The 18221-nt window shown below is 38.6% G+C and overlaps 1 protein-coding gene across 1 annotated transcript in view; it reads right to left on the bottom strand.

Annotated features, from left to right (window-relative positions):
* LOC104956784 (CUB and sushi domain-containing protein 1-like) overlaps positions 1–15944 on the bottom strand; it is a gene marked incomplete at its 5' end in the record, with an annotated part of 20414 nt that extends 4470 nt beyond the window's left edge. The window contains 3 exons of the mRNA XM_010784318.1: positions 4163–4275; positions 14234–14441; positions 15750–15944. Coding sequence (XP_010782620.1) covers positions 4163–4275; positions 14234–14441; positions 15750–15944 — 516 coding nt within the window. The remainder of the gene's footprint in view (positions 1–4162; positions 4276–14233; positions 14442–15749) is intronic.
* Between the last annotated feature and the right edge of the window lie 2277 nt (positions 15945–18221).

Genomic DNA, 18221 nt, shown 5'->3' with positions numbered 1-18221 from the left:
TATTATTATTATTATTATTATTATTATTATTATCATGTATTTATATGTATTCTTAGTTAGTGTCATAAGTTAAAGTAGTTTCTATGCTTTTATTTTGAAGGCATGTTTTGGGCACTGGGTGATTAGAGCACCTGGTGTAATTGTATATATTGGAGACAGGTGGAGGTGGGAGGCAGAGCACTAGTAGGCAAACCACTAGTAGGCAAACCACTAGTAGGCAGAGCACTAGTAGGCAAACCACTAGTAGGCAAACAGTTTTTTTTACCAGGGTGTTTCAAGCCACAGGGTATTCCAAGCCACAGGGTATTCCAAGCCACAGGGAAGGAAGCCATAGGAAAGGCTTAAAGGAACCAACCATAGGAAACCTGTTCATTGTCAATGATATAGGATCATAATAAATGCACAACGGAGTAACTTATCTGGACCTGAATTGCCCTGCGTAAGATCTGCTAACTAGTGCCTCAGCGGGCTGTATTATTTTAAGTTAATTATCTGTTTTAGTTATATATGATTTTGGCTGCTACATACCTACAAACCCATAAAAACAGAAGATGGTACTGGACATATATAGTACATTTATTGCAGAATATTTATATTAACTGTAATTGAGGAAGCCAATTATTAAGGACAGAAGTCTGAAACCACCTGAGTGGACTTCCTGGACCTTTCTGTCATCTAATTGACTGGTCGTATTACTTAATTAGCATATTAAGGTGCATATTAGTTTCCACGTGGCGGCTCAGATTTAATTGGCTACTTCCATCCCAAAACAGGATGACCCAAGACCTGTATATCTTGCTGTGCGTCTCCAGCTCTTCTTCACTTTATGCTGCTTCTTTCTTCCACAGTGGTCGCTCTCATGCTCTTGCCTTGGTACTCCTGTCGTTTCCTTTCTGTCTGTCTTTCTGTGTTTTCTGTATGTGTGTCTGTGTGTATGTGAGGTCTGTTTCTCGTGGAAGGACGTTTGGTTTCAACACAGACTTTTCTGTTATTCCCTGCAATGATGCTACTTAGGATGAAATAGATGGACTTAATTTCCATGCTGCTCCACTGCTTTGTTTTTTTCCTATTTTATTCTCTCTTGTCTCGTCTTTTCTGTGTCTTTTAATGTCTCCTTTCTTTTTTCCTTGTTCTAATTTTCAATTCCTGCCACTGTTGCACTGTTGTAGGTTTGTTATTAGAGGAGCTGGAAGCACTTTCTGAATTGCATGCATAGCTGATGCGTACTAAATGGCAATGCTTAAAAGATGTACAGTCATTTAAGTTTAATAAAGCATTATTCATAATTAAATTAATTAACTCCCTTTCCTTTCCATTCTGCAGTGAAGAAAGCAATAGAGTTGAAGTCCAGAGGGGTGAAGATGATGCCCAGTAAAGACTCCAGTCACAAAAATGCAGTCTGTAAGTAAACTGTTGCCTGTTGTGTTGTTGTTGTTTTTGCAGTGTGACTCCACGCCATGTTGAAAAACCTTTTAAAACTAATGTTAAACACATTTGGTCACACACTGTACGTGCACAAGGACATCCATCTGTGATGTGGCAAGAGCAACAAGGTTCAAAATAAAAACCAAAATCCATAAATATGTGTGCTTACAGAAGTCAAATGTATTCATAGAAGTGAATATGTTTTAAAAATACACCTAGAATTTGTAAAGACATTTTATGTTATGCTACGGGAACAATCCATTTTTTCAGTTCAATACAAACCAACCAATGAAATCTAAACGTCCTTATTACAAATACTTGTCACTAATAAACTAAAATACCGTAGCATTTTGTCGCTGTTATTTTGGTTGCAAAACGTCTCAAGTCTTCTTTTGCCACACACAGTAAACCTCCCTCAGCTGGTGTCACAAGAATAATTAGCTACAGTCCATAATAAACTCAATGCAGCACAATGACTCAATTTCTGCTGGCGTAGCTATTGCTTCCCAATGGACAAGTTCTTATATATCCATATCTGCTTTCTATTTCAATCTAACTTTCTAAATTTCAAGTAGAGTCTGGTGGTTTTGCGTTAGGATTCTTCACGACAAAGCTGGAAATGTGCCCACTGCATCTTTTTGTTCCCTCTGAAAGTGCAGCCAAGAATCCTGCAAAGTGACAGTGTATTCTCCCTCAGGTGAAGTCATTATGTAATGGGTACATTTTGTATTGTAAGCCAGAAGAGAAATAGTACAGTCCTATAGTGGACATTAATGAGGGCTAGTATATGGAGGATAAGTACAAAAATACAAAAAAAGTCCATTTAGTTTCTGTCTGCTACATTATTTTTCACTCGGCTCTCCTCTCTCCCCGACTGTTCATGTGCAAGCTCTTTGCTTGCATAATACCCTACATGTCATTTAGAAAGGATTTAAGTAGATGTTGTTGTGCCTTTCGCATCGCTGTTTTTGACATGTGAAAGCTTTTAATTTTTTTATTATTCCAAGAGCACAAAGCATGACTACATGTCAAAGCTAATTATTATATTATTTTGCATTTTGAGGCTGTAATTTAGATGCTTTAAATTATTAAATTGATTTCACATTTGTTGTGATGAACAGGATTGACTTTGTTCTATAATCTCAGGCAAGATGCCATGTGTGGATTTGATCACACACAAACCCCATGTTTTCATGTGAAGGAAACTGACTGTAAGCTTCCTGGGTTTATTAGAGGAAGTCAAATGGACACAAAACAAAATGTTCCCCTTTAAACTGTGGGCTTTCTTTTGGAAGGTTTTTTTGGAAGGTTTTCCTTGTACGATGTGAGGGTCTAAGGACAGAGGGTGTCGTATTGTCATACTGATATTCTGTACAAACTGTGAAGTCCACTGAGACAAATGTAACATTTGTGATATTGGGCTATATAAATAAATATTGATTGATGATTGAAAACAAAAGCAAAGCTTTGTCAGAGAAGGTCCTTAAGATGACTTATAACTATTACATTGTAATGCTGGCAACTATTTTTCGAGAGTAGGTGACCATTTCTGCATTTTCTTTTGGTATGTAGGCCAATAAAATATACAGTACCTCTAGTTTCTATGTTAGGCATTTACTTATTTGCTCAAGTTAAGCTTCATGATATCTTAACATCAGAAGAACCACCTTCACTACTGTTTGCAGAGAGGATTACATATTGGTTGTTATTTAATAAATCACATTGAAAAGACAAATAAAAAACAACTGTAACTCTTCTGTGCTTGTAGTGTTTAAATGGGTGTTAGAGGCGTTAGCTCAGTTGCAGCTAATGGGATTTCTAATACACTTCTATATTATGTTGACCACAAGGCAGAAAAACGATGAATTTTAATGATTGATGCAATGAATATTTGTACAATTGGCAGACATATTTGTTAGCAGCTTGAGATGCCTCTGAAACTGTATTCAGATCATGTGACAGAGGCTTTTAATCGTCACGGAAGCTCGAGCTCATACCTCATCCATTCCTTAGGGTTTAGCTCCATAATAAGACCCTCATCAATAATTCTACTGATTTACATGCTCAGCCAAGCATGTGCTGCTGCAATTACCATTCATATGGTGTTTTTGTGTCTGTACTGTATGTGAAGAAGAAATTGTATGTTCTTGTGTGATTTTTCATGTGTTGCAGCAATTAAGATTACATTACAAGATGCATGTTTCATACCAAATAAAAGTGGTATAGATGAAAATATTAAGTCACCACATTACATGTTATCAAATATTCGCAACATTNTACTTTTGAAGGTTTAACATAATTAATTGTGCTACTTTTAAAGCAAGCAAGGTCGATAGCGTTTTTGCGGACCTCTTTGATTACAGATTTGAAAACATCGTTGCTTGCTTTAAAAGTAGCACAATTAATTATGTTAAACCTTCAAAAGTATCTAGATATCCCTGCCCTAATGCCAAAGGAACTGCACACTGAATATGTTTTGCCGTTTGATGTCTATGTCTGGACCGCTGCGTCCAAAAGGTAGATACTGACTTGTTGTGAAAAGTAACTTACAATTCTACCCGTGGTATACGCTCAGTATATCACGGCTAAGAACCAATCAGATTGCTTGATTTGACTTGTCCGTTTTATAAAAAGAGATATATAGCTCCAACAAGGTATGTATTGTAAGTACAGTGCTAGTGTCTAACATGCATGTAGGCATAAAAAGGAGGCAGAGAATAGAAGAGACTGAAAGTACCTTGGTATTGTGCGCTGAATCCTTTCCTTCGATGGTTGCTATCTGAGGTGAAATGTATCCGAAGCCAGTTCTTATTCGAGATCACTGGTGATGGCAGGGTTGTACCAGTCAGCCTGGAAGTAAGCAAATACCACATATTTTATAAAAAACACAAACAAAGTAGTAGAAGAACACAGGCATAGAAAAATGCAAAAAAAACTACCTAATGATTTTCACATCTTGTAACGATCAGGACTTTGTCAGCCTTTCTAAATTAGAGATGAGTTGCACTTTAATTTAATTGTAAATAAAATACAATAGAAACAGACCAGGCCAGAAAGAAAGGGAAGATTTAGCAACATTTAAGCTGTGGTTGTTGCAGATCCACAGCATTCACCACTATCACACAGAGGCCCGCTCCAACGTTAGTCCACTGTTAGTTGAATTATTGTTATTGTTATTGTTTTGTTTATGTGCACATCAGGGTACACATTGATGGTGAGCATCACGCTTACAGAGAGATTATGTTTTCTTCAAGAGATTGACATGTATGTAATGGCTTTCTGTTGCGGTACATGCACTCAGGTTATGGGTGTGCTCATGGAAGACAAGCCTACATATTTCAATTTGAGGTAGGTAAAACCTTTCTAACAAAAAAATGCTGTTTTTAGGGGAAAGTCACCAAAATGTGGCCATGTAATTACAGACGGCAGCATGACCAGTTTCTGTTGTGAAATGACTCATGACAAACAAAAGACGGTGTAGCGTACAAAACAAAGAACTTGAAAATGTAAATAACTGCACGATCTAAATGACCTTCTCTGATAGCCTGTAAAAAAATCGACAAAAACAAAAAAACATCCCTATTTAAATCAGAACTTTCCGAGAGTTTAAAGTGTGATTATAATGTCACTTTGCATTATCCTCTGAGGTGCAAAGGCTGGCTGCAATTTAAGAAGATTTTAGCTGAAAGACAATTTGTTCCACTGGCTTGAAATATGTGGACGAGGGAATTGAATGAGTGATATTATCCCTTCCCATAATAACACCACTGACCAGAAGCGGAGCGCAGCACTTGTCCTGGGTGCAGTATAACTCCCACGTGAATTAATTACAATAGTTTCTTGAGACAGGTTGCATGTTAAAGTGCACTAAAACGCCAAGAAGCGAGGATATAAGATGAGAGGAGTGGAGTAGTAAAGTGGAAGAAGTGAAAGAAGATGGTAATAATCATAATAGTGGTAGAAAGTCAACAAAGTTCACATCTTCAAAAACACTTGTTTAAGCATCATCACCGAGACGATGAGTTGGTTGCCTATGGTCAAACTTACATCAGCTTTAACTGCTCTCACATTTAGTTACCAACAGCAACCAAGGGGGTGATAAAGAAAACTTTGAAAAATGTGAGGGAAATAGTGCACTGAGATGAAAAAGGAAATGATGTAAGAAACTGCCTGGAAGCCAATGTTCTACCATCCTCCCTAGAGCAACAGGAGCCACTCTAACTGCCCTTTAATAATGCCGCAGGTAAACTGAGTAGATAGAGAGACCGTAAGGGAGGGAGGAGCACTGATAAGGAAAAGGGCAGACACAACATATGAGGATTGGTAAAAATAAATATTAGGAGAGCTTGTTAAAGGCCCTTATTATGGGATTATCACTGAAGAGAGTGAGTTCAGTCTCTGTTAATACAGTCGGGAAGGTTATCAAACAAAAAAGGACCGCTCAAGACAATAAGAAAAATTGAATATAAAGAACATCAGATGAGATGAAGCTCTGCCCGAAGGCAATTTAACTGTTTAGTATACACATCAAATAGACTACGGTAGAGCAGAGTGTTATCTCTCAGTCTCAGCGAGTGGTCTTTATCAGTTAGCGTGGTTAAATACACATGCATGTAGTGAGACTCACAGTAATGACATACTGTATATGAGACATGAGTGCAAGAACCAGAGAGAAAAAAGTTTGAGGGCATTTTGAGGTTGGATAGCGAATATAGTGCACTTTATACTAAAACAATGCATCCCACCCTAATGACCCCCATACATATGTGTTTTAGCAACATGGATGTGCAGTTAAGTTAAGTATAACATTAGTGAGCTTTTCAGCCAAAGAGGATTTTTGTTACCCAAGTCTCAAAGCACTTTTCATTCTAGTTATTTTTGTAAGTGTGTGATTGTATCTCATTCTCTGTACTTTTTGAATCAGGCTTTTAAAGAAAGTGTTCTCCGACAATACATAAGATTCACATGATGAAACTGCTAACTGTAATATAACAAAATGGTCTTGGACTGTTTTCAAACAATTTTGCACTTAAAACATTTTAAGAGAGATACATTTCCCTGAGGGATCTGAATGCATGGTGCAAGATGTTTGGCCTCTGAATTACTACATGTGTGTTACTTTGCAAATGTTGATGATTTGGTATACAATTTCTGCACTGTACAGAATCTATTATCGCAGCTTTAAGAAAATTAAAGAGGTCACTCTTCTTCAAACTGTGCTTTTGGAGTAAGAGTTTAACTTTCTGGTTGAGGAAAACAAAGGTCCATGTTGCATTTTGTAAGAACTATTGTGTTTAAAAGCCCAAAAAGATAGGAAAATAAGATGAATAGAGGGAGAAACAGATACAAAGACTTAGGTCTGCAGTATCTCTTCTATAATTCATGAACACTGGCCAGCTGTTGGACATTGGAATGAGGCAGAGACAAGAGGTCAGAAAGGAAGATGACAGAGGGAACGGACATGAGAGTGAACATTAAAGAAAAGGAGAGTAAAGGGGGAGGATCAAATGAGAAGAGAAGAGGTGGAACTGATGAAAGGCTTGAAAAAGACAGGCTTAGTTAGTTCAAATAATACACATGAAGGGGAGAGAGAAGAGACAGATAATAAAGGACAGGTTGGACAGAAACTGGTAAGCAGGTAATAGACGACAAGCAGAGAAACCATCCAATGGACGGCAAACTTACAAGGTTAAAGTAAGCAGAGGAGAAAAAGGACGGAGAAAAACCGGCGAGGAAACAGAGGCTGATAGATGGAGAAGATGGTAGAGGAGGTGAGAGCAGGACATTCACTTAAATGAACAGAAGGAGAGAGGTTACACAAGCTGCGAGGAGAGGTCCAAAGTTGAAAAAGGGGGGACAAGGAGGCAGCTCTAAATGAGGTTAGACATTACAACCAGGTTGCAAAGGATGGAGACAAATGAGAGAAACTGGAAGGAGACGAGGGACTGGAGAAAGGAGAGGCTGGAGAGCCCAAAAGATAAAAGAGAAGAGAACGTTTCCAATGAAGACTAATAACCCCTATGAAGATGAAACGAAGAGGAAAGTGCACTAGATATGAGAGGAGAGGTTTGACAGACCTGAGAGGAGTAGGCAATAGGAGAGTAGAGGCCAAGTCACAAGAACAAGAGCGGAGAGGGGGACAAAGGATCCAAGAGCAGCATACAGGTATTTCTGTGCACCTCTCTATTATTAGATTATTACACAAGCTTTTTGCTGATACATGAACATCACAAAGACACAGAGATAACTTTGTACTGCCTGGGCAATGTTGTGTTGGCCCTTGTCCTCCCTATTGGCTCTTCGAATTGCTAGCAATACATTATTTTAAGTGTTTTCCACTGCTGCACTCATTGGCACGTCCCTGTGAATGTGAGCATCTGCAAAATGACTAAAAGGCACTGCAAAAATAAATGATTGGATACAAGTCAGAAAAGTTGGAAAAGCATTATCCAAAACAGATAGCTGTTTATTCCAAGTGCTTTGTGAAAAATCCTGGTACACCGCTACTTTTAATCTCATAACACACCCACGCACTCACACAGGAACACACAATAGCAGAGCCAGTAAACATAATTTAAAATGTAGATGTAATAACAGGAAAAGAGAGTGTTTCAAAGTGGAGAAAAGAGACCAAGAGAAGGCTGGTGGTTACAGGCAGGGGAGCAGAGGCAAAGAAGAGGGGGAACAGCGGAAGCAGTTTAGAAAAAGAAAAAGCGACTGGAAGGGAGGAATAAAATGAGATGCAATAGAGGGACATAAGGGGAAAGCAAAAAGGAAGAAAGAGGCACTAAGCACTGCGGATGGTTCACCCACATTTGCTGCAGGCCTGTTGTGGTGCCCTCTGAATTGGCAAACAAGGCCAGCCAATCCCAAATTTCAGTAAGGGGGCCAGAGGGTCTGTTGAAATGATCGGGGAATTACACAGCTAAACCTTCCAGAGAGCGCCTGCCAAGGTCAGGGTGCTAGAAAATAAATTATGGCCGATTGTTAAACCTCACATTTATGAGCGATGCAATGCAGGCTCTGTGATGAAAAAAATGGATCAGCACTTAACGCAGTTCAAGTTATTTCAGCAGCGATGGGAATGCGCTTCATTGTCTTGTCTACATTTGTTTTAGGGTGGAGTAAAACCCTCACAATTCTGTCGCTGGGGATGTGTGAGCTGTAGGGTCATCAAGTCTGTTGAAGCTAGGCAAATGACTCTGATAGGGGTGTGCCTTTCCTTTTCTTTGTATTAAACATGTCAGCATTGACATTAGCTTAGAATTCTGCTATTTGCAGATCATGTTGCCCATCATGGAGAAGTTTAGTGGGATTTGTTTAGGGTTAGAACAACAGGACCTTCATGTTGATTGAAGGAACCAAGCGGAGACACATCTGGCTAATGGTAAGGATGCCTTGCCAGGTAACACATAGGGGCATCTGAGCACAGGCTAGAGGGGCTACACCTATCACCTGGCATTGACTGACACTCTGGATCTCTCAGAAGGAGGGAAAGAGGTTTCCAACCAACATGACATCTGGGCTGCTCCTCTAATTATGTGGTTACTGAATGAACAGATTTTGCCCTGTTAAATGACTAGGAAATGACCTGGATAAGAAAATAGAAAATAGATGACTGAATGTAAATTACTTTGCCACAAGTGTTTCTACTAATTAAAAATGAAACTGTATGTGTGTGACTGAGAGAAAATAATGATTGTTAGAGAGGAGAAGAGACAGAAAAAAAGAGACAGATGGGAAAGTCAGAGGTAATAAAAAAGAGAGTGGGGTTATAAAAATACCATTGCTTCGCAGATATTTGGTCGTATTAGGGAACATTTTAAATGGTATCTGGTGATTGTGCTAGATGCAAAGTTGGCTGCTCACAAGTATAATTCATCCTGAGGGAAACTAAAAAGTAAAATGTCTTGGCAATGCATCTAAAATTGTCAAGATTAATTTAGATGTCATTAAGAACCTGCTTGTACTAATGGAAATGTCAAGGGCTCACCAAAGTCTTAAAGATTAATTATTTGGGGATCATGGATAGCTGTGTCAATTTTATTTTTCAAGGATGACTAAAAACACTTTGAAATACATGAGCAAAATTGGTTTAACATGCAAATCATTGAATGTGTGATTAACTCGATGACCAAATAAATTAGTTTTGGTGCACCTTTACAGACACATGACCTCTTGCAGGTGTCAAGGATTAAGGATGGAGACTTGTGGGTAATAGTTTCATCGTGTTATATGTATTGACCCTGTTACTCAATTTAAGAAATAATTGGCAATTAAGGCCTCACATTTAGCCAGAAGTCTGTAAAAGATAGGATAGGAAGAGATTCATTTGATGCGAACATTTAGAGATTCCATCAGCGTCTTTAAATCAGCATAACAAACCCCTGCTTATTCAAATTCCTCAACTATCATGGTGATGATACATTACAGCAAAATGTGGTTGTCACTACCGGCAACTGGGTTAAAATCAATGTGAATGATGTAGTGAGCAATAAGGAACAAAATACGAGTAATTGCTGTTGGTCGTTCTCCTTGGATATACAATAATGGCCTTTAGCAGAGCAAGAATCATTCATTTGTAGGAAATGACATAACTAACACTGTTGGGATTGAGCATTTCAGTTTGTCCTGAATTTTAAAAGACTTAGATAAAAGAGGAGAAGAAGACAGTAAATGGTTAAAAATACATGAAGAATGGGTAGCCACAGGGAGAGTTTGGAGTGCAAGGAAAAACAAAGGAAAGATAAAAGTGTGTAGTTTAAAAACTGGGATTACCTGCTGTAAACATTATACAATTGATAAAGTAGGTAATCAGAGAGAAGTCTGTTGTAGTTTGAAGTTAAAAGCAACATAACAGATAACATCATATACTCCATCTAAAGCCTTTTTTTCAAGATAAGATGTTTATGTCCTCTTCCTATTCAGGTCAACACAATCCCAGTACATGCAGATAAACATGTTTACTGAAACAAGTACTTTGTAAAATAACTAAGCAATATGGTGTCTATATATTATATGTGAAAAAGACAAATACAAAATACAAGGTGCCTCTTCCAAACCGCAAAGTCATTGCTGTTACACTTTGGATTTTCAACTTTCTGAAAATGTCAGAAAAATGTCTTCAATGAAGATGTGAACATCCATGCACTAAGAAAGGCTTCAGACCTCCTCAACTGCATACAGTAGCAATACATTGTTTGCATTCCATATTTATACTTGTTAATAATAAATGTAAACAAATATATACTAATGCATACAGTGTTGTAAAGCCATTGGACTTCTACAGAAGGCACAATAAAACACATGCCGGGAGGTCCTCTGTCTTTCTGACCCCATCCCTGGCACTCAGTTGGCTCCCTTCTATCTCTGCTCTATCGTTTGTGCGGTCTTCTTTATATTTCACAAATAATCCCGGTGAAATAAAGTTCACACTAGCCATTAACTGCCCTGTGCAGCCAGTCTGTCCTCACCCTAAAGGCCAGTTTCAAACATCTAAACACAACGTCTGACTTCACCCATTGGAATGCTTTGAAGCCTCGAGCTTGGCAGTTTGCCCTTTTCCACCTTTGTTTTGTGTAAGTATATGTGAGGGTTGTGAGGGTTGGGCCACCAAACGTTGAAGAATATATTTTTATTTGAGCAAAATATAACTTTAAAAAATGTGAAAGAATTTTACAATTTGGGTGCATAGAGTATCTATCTACCTCTATCCATCTTTGTCAACTGAAATCACACTGTATAAAAGGTTGCAACTATTAGATGAAAAAATTGACGAATGCAAACTGGGCAATGCAGATTGCAACCTGTCAATCACAGGGTAACCCCGCCCTTAAGTTTACAATGCTTAATCTTCTATTTAACTCTAAATGGGACCATCCGTTACTGTACATACTGTATTGATGAATACCTGAAGCTAGCTAGACATTAACATCATACACTTTAATGTGAAATGTTTAATGAGGTCATAAATGAAGAGAGAAGTAGGCCAATTTTCTCATAGACTTTATATAATAGGACCTCTGCATTTTTTTCACTTTTCAAAAATTGAGGTTGCTGCTTGGTTTCAAAACATAAAAACCGGATGAACATGTCAGATTAACCAGAGAATAGTCTTTTAAACACGATTTAAAGTGTTTTAACTATTTTCATACTTTACTGTTCCAAAAGCGAGATATACCTAAACTGTCTGCAGGAATATAATGTCCATCTAAAGGAGGAATACAAGGAATGACAAGACATCATGTGTCCATTATTATATTCTGACCAGTTGGATTCAAATCATCACTTTGTCTATTTGGATACAAAAGTAAAATTGTTCAGGCACAAGTACTTATATATGTGTGTCAGTGTGTGTATGTGTGTGTATGTGACAGCTAGTCAACCTGACATTCAACTTGCCACCTAGCAGACAGGAACATAAAACAGGAAATTGCTTTTGGGACAGCCAATCAGAAAAAGCTCACGGTAAACAGGAAGAACCCGTCACAGTGGTCTTGTCAGGTGTCAGTCATTTCCACAATGACCTGCCCACATGCCTCAGTGAAAATGTCAATCATCTCTTAATCCCAACTCTGGAGAAAAGTACTTAGGATTGTATTAGATTGTGCATCGCAGAAGTCAATTCAGGTGTATTGTTGTATAATTATATTGTTTCAGGCCTGGAGTCAGTGAACTTTCATTAAACATACAAGGTGTATGGGTGGCCTAAGGCTGCTAAAATGCAAACCATATAATTGCAACATCTTTTTTTATTGAAACTTGGGACCTTTCTTGTATAACACTTCATGCTCTCTGTTTTGCCCCTGCATATGCAATGTAATGAGAATAAAAAATACACAAATAAAACACTTTCTCACACAAAACTACTGTTGTTTTGTGTACTGGAAATAAAAATTAGTTCACTTTGTTTGTGAACTTCATATCAATTCTGAAATGTAAATTATTATTCTCAACCACAAATATAATATGGAGTAATTGCTGCCAAATTGTATTGATGGAGTTGCTATCTGCCAACTAACATATGTTATACCTTGAACAGACATCAAACTGAACCACAATCGTGTTAAAAGGCTTCAGTTGCTGCGGTCCTATTTTTTCCCTGTGATACATTTTTGGGTGTACTTTTCTGAAGGCTCCCTGTCTTCCCCCTGCATTGCGGAGGGTGGGTTGACAGTGGTCCTTGAATGTTATACTGTCAGAGACAAGCTATGGGTGTGTGTATGTGTGCGCACTTGAGTGTGTGTAATCTGTCAGAGCCTAGAGGAACGATCAACAGCTCACACAGTCAGAGGGCCACTTAAGGCCTGACACACACACACACACACACACACACACACACACACACACACACACACACACACACACACACACACACACACACACACACACACACACACACACACACACACTCTTGGTATCATGAGAATGCCATGGTTGATGTGTACCGCTCTGCTGGTGACAGGACTAAACGTGCAATTATTCTACATTCCTTTTGTTTCCATCTGGTGCTGTCCTCTCTGCCTCCTTCACTCCACTTATTTATCTGTCGACCTCTCCATTCTTTTCTTCTGCAAGATGGGCCACAATCATGAGCCATTTTCTACACATGGAAGACAATGTCATCTATCAGTTGAAGACAGGGCAACGTGAAAAATGGGAGATAGTGTTTTCAAGACATGGTAATCTATAAATTCAATTTTAGGAATCAAATTCACCAGCGAGAAAAGAATAATCAAGATTAAGATTTCAAAATCGTATTTCCACTACAATTGAAAATGTCATGGGACGATGCACTGTTTTGTAGATCATTTGGGACACTTTAGAAGCGACACGACTGACTGAGAAAGAATGAATGCAGCTGTTTTAGTTTTAAACAAAATATTATACTTATATTACATCCATTCAGAATAAATAATTCACCATTGAAAAGCAGCTGTATCAGGGTGGTGTAAAGGTTAATATAGACTGTTTTGGAATAAAAGTGTTTCTCAAATAATCACACTATTCCTTTCCCATATCGAGCAGCGTTGGATGTCATGCATAATGTTTTTGTTATTTAGAGAGTCCAAACTACTTTCCCTTTGCTAAATTTTCTCACAGTCAGCTGTTTGAACCGGCGTCAACCCTGCATGCCTAACCCCCGCAAAAACGCATCTAAACCTTCAATGGAGATGTGTGACATTTTGAACAAACCACTGTGAATTCCAACAGCGCTCTAAATATAAAAGCAGAGTGTGTTCTGGTACGACAGAGTGCCAATTTTCAAACGCTACCACAGAAAATAGGAGTGAAAACATCTATTTATCACCTTCCCTGTGGGATTTGAATAAATCAGGAAAATCAACAGGTCTCCTGCACACCTAATCAATCAGTAGTTCTATCCGTCCTCCCCAACAACATCATTAATCCCCTCTAAATATTAAATGCCCCCCCGTGAAAGATACAAGTTAGAGAAAATTGCAGAGAAAACAACAACTGTTCTTTTTATTGTGAGCACATCAGCTAACAGAACCAAAAAGCCTCTCGGCTACTAATTCCTGGAGAGTAGTATCCTTTGTCGCTCATTTAAAGAACGAGGCTGTGCTCTCCTCTGTGTATTTGTTATCTTCTAGATCTAAAACACGAAGGCTATGTCAATGCTACTATACTCTCACATGTCAGTGTGTGTGCGTGTTTCATTATGAACCCACTCAACGTGTGGTGTGTCACTCCTGCTGATTTTCACAACGACTACGTGTGTGCACTCCATCATAACTGTTTATCTACTCCACAGTGAGAGTGAGGTGTGTGTTAGTATGTATCTCACCATATGCTTGGTGCCTCTGTCCCGCTGATTTCCAGGAAGTCATATTTGTCCTCTAATAAGAAGTCATTAAAGACCAGCGCTATAGTATCCCCGGGCTCGGAGAGGATGGACCACGTACAGTCCAGGTTGTTGTCATACTCGGCAGGGAACCCAGGACTGGTTATGGAACCTGCGGTGCCTCGTAACGTGCCGCCACACGCTCCCTCCGCTGAAGAGACAAAGAGAGGTAACAGGACAGAGAATAAGAACAAATTGTAACTTTCAAAGTATTTCATAATTCCTTAACATATTTCTTTGCTTTTATTTATGGGTTAACTTGACAATTTATTTTTCTTGTAACTGTCTTATATCTTTTTTAGCTGTTGGTTTTTAAATCATTTTGATTGTTTCTTTTTTTTTTTCTCTCATGTGCATCCATTTTTACTGTTGACATTTACAATGCCATATTATCAGGTTGTCATTTCTACAATACTATATTTCACTATTCAATACTGAAGGTGCTCTCCAACCTAGTTCCCTAGATTGATTCATTATTGATATCACATTTTAAGAAAATGTTGTGTACTTGGTATGGAAAAAAAGTGTATTACATGTGTTTAAATCAGGACCATGTACAACATAGCATTAAACCCATAACACGGGCTTTGTACTAGCTTACTACAGTACAAATCTCACTATAAGCTTACTTCCATGCGTATATCCTGAGCCTAATTTAATATATCATACAACGCTTCTCTGCATATGCTAATAAGAATTTTACAACTAAAAAGACAACAATATTTGTATTTTCCTCTTAGTCATCTATCATGATTAAATTAATGAATCAGCACTTAATAAACTGTTTTAACGTTAAAACAAAGTACAATCAATATATTTTAATCGAGGCGTGTGGCGCAGTGGATGAAGCCTTGGTATGGGGTCAGATGGTCACAGGTTCAAACCCCACTGCAGTCAGCATATCGTTGTGTCCCTGGGCAAGACACTTCACCCCAAGTTGCTCCTGTGGGGATTGCCCACAGTATTGAGTATGTAAGTCGCTTTGGATAAAAGCGTCTAACATGTAATGTAATATATAGAGAAAAGAAGACGATCAAATCATTGAAATTAAGTGTTTGAAAACATGCAACGTTTGAAATGAGATTTAAAGACAATTATAACAAGATGCTGAATCCCTGAGCTGATCTGTTGAACCACTTAGTGGCCCTGATGGTGAAAACCTGTGCAGATATTGTTTGGTCAGTGGACTAATGAACCATCAGAAGGGCTTTGTTGAGGATGTTAGGCTACATCTGGTTCATATAATGGCTTGTTAGGTAACTTGAGAACTTGCTGTGCTTTAAAAGTAATCAATACACTGAGGCTTCTCAAATTATCCAGACCTGTGACCCTATGTTAAGGTCCTTCAGTTCTCATAACCCCACCAATTACAGGGTTTGTTTTGACAGAGGGAGAAAAAAGGAAGAAAGGAATAAACAGAGAAAGAAACAGAGAATGAAAGAAAGAAACAACATCTTACCTCTACAAAATGGTGAAGGGAAGTCCCACTGTGCTCCACTGCCAGGTGATACAATACAGGTGAGGATACTGTGTCCTTCCAATACAAAACCTGACTCACAGCTGTATCGGATCTTGTCCCCCATGTTGTACCGCGAGCCATGAATGACTCCATTGGGGATGACGCCCGGGGTGCCACATGTATGGCTGGGCAGGACTGAAACAGAAAGAAGAAAACAGACAGAATTACTACTTTTGTTAAACCATACATAGAATATCAAAATAACCACTTGACCTCTACAAAACACAAGCATATCAACCGACCCAAACAAATGCTAATCAGATATAAACAACTCAACAACAGACATCTTATCAGATTTATATGTGTTGCTGTTTTGGTCACAATATATCCTTCAGGAGCTCTACCGAACTTTGTGGACGATTACCCCTTAAATCAAATCAATAACCAAGCGTCACTCGGCTTACAGCATGTTTAATCAAAGACTCATTCTTGCTTCTCAGATTGTCTCATTTGGGTAATTTCCACATGGCTGAAGAGACTTAAGATTCAAGATGAAAAGGCTTTATTGTCATATGCATAACAGCTGCAGTGTGGTTGTAAGCACTACATCTTAAATGCTGGGCTCCTTCAACAATGCAATATTCAACAATGAAATATGAAATACTTTGCAGGAGAATGCCATTCTGTGTACTGTAACATGAAATGTATGGATGAAAATACATAAGTATTGTTTAGTTTCTCCTTAGGCACATGTTTAATTTCAATAATATGTTTTAGACTCTTGTGGTACACTATGTGAGGATTCACACCAATGCTAAAATGTCAAATATATATCAGAATATTTACACTGAGATAGATGTGCATTATTCCTATTCTGAAATGACTGCAGTGAACGCTGACCAAATACTAACATCAGAATAAACAACATGAATTAAGAAAGATAATTATGTTTGGTTTTCCAAAAAAATTAAAATATTCCAAAACGTGTAGTATTTAGACTTCTGGCTGGCTTTTTGTCTCCAGTGTGCATCTGCTGTCGCCAGTAGTTGGATGACATAGCTCTACAGTGGGAGCAGCTACAGGCAGCTCATGGTATATTAAGCCAAAATCAATCTATGACTGTAGCCAACTCGCCTTAGCTCTACAGACGGGTCATCGGCTCCGTGGCTGTAGTACAACCTGGACGCACTCCACCGCATCTGACCCCGGTGTATGCTGTGTGTATTTGTTTAACTGGAGCATGTTAACTTGCTGGGTGTGTACTGTGTGCGTGTAATGTGTATCCAAATGGCTAATTTTTGTGTGTGCGCGTGTGTGCATGCACAGTGCAGTGTGTACACGTAAGGGGCATTCAGTCAGTCAATCTGTGTGTTTGTGGATGCTGTTCCAATTAAACGCCAGCATGGTAATTAGACAAAGCTTCACCATGAGACCCTGAGAACTAGGACAGAGAGAAAGAGGGAAGGGTGGGGAGGGGGCAGAGAAAAAGAGGGGAGAGGAAGATGATAAAAAAAGAAAGGATCATGATGAAGTGGCAGACAGGAGAGATGAGAAAGAGGAGTACTAGCGATAGGATGATGGAGGGAGAGAAGGAGGATGCAGGAAAGGGGAAATACAGTAACTCTAGTCATACAGGAAAAGAGATAGGGGAACTAATTGCAGCTAGCCCTAAACATGTATAAATCACACTTATTGACTCATTATTTGGATGGAATGAAGTCATGCATCATAGGCAAGTTACTCACACTCAGCTGATCGTGCTGCCTGCTTTGATTTAACAAGGTGAGACACAACCAAAATCAAAATCCAAGGTAAAGGCAGTGGCTGAAGGATGGGAAGAAGTGGGTAAAGAATGAAAGGAATGCTGTGTCTGAGCCAGGTCGTTAGTCACACTTATGTGACTGCACAGTGCTCTGTCTGCCAGGCTGCTATTGTTTAACAAACCAACTTCATACACAAAGGTATTCCCTCATTTAGTCTGATGTCTGAAACAATCAGGGAGTATTTTGGAAGGATAAATCGTTGACAAGTATCCATACTTATCCATACTTAACGACAGCTGCACTTTTGAGAAACCATTCAGAATTAGGCTACAAAGTGTTGTTCTCTTTTCAGCTATCACAACAAAAAGTGAGCAAGTAGTCTGGTTTGCTAAGATTACACTTTTGAATTATGCTATTTTGGTTCTATGTGCAAAACAGGCGATTACCTGCAGTGGGAATGTAGGATGGATTTAAAATACAGTACATACATTATGAAAAGATATGACAGCTGAAAACTCCCACTCATGAACTACTTTATATTAATAAACATGTATACTGCAGGTGTTTACTTTATAGCTGTATTTAAGAGGATTTGAGTTCCCCAGACCCCCTAAAAACCCTTTTTCAGCTACTTCAACTTTAAGTCATGTTTCAGAAATGTACGGTTTCTATTATAAGGAAATTCTACAGAGAATTACACTGAAGCCAA

Source organism: Notothenia coriiceps, unplaced genomic scaffold (genome assembly GCF_000735185.1).
Source record: "Notothenia coriiceps isolate Sejong01 unplaced genomic scaffold, NC01 NC01_scaffold00026371, whole genome shotgun sequence".
NCBI classification, from domain to species: Eukaryota; Metazoa; Chordata; class Actinopteri; order Perciformes; family Nototheniidae; genus Notothenia; species Notothenia coriiceps.
Note: the sequence above shows the minus strand (reverse complement) of the source record. Positions and strands in the feature narration are given on the sequence as shown.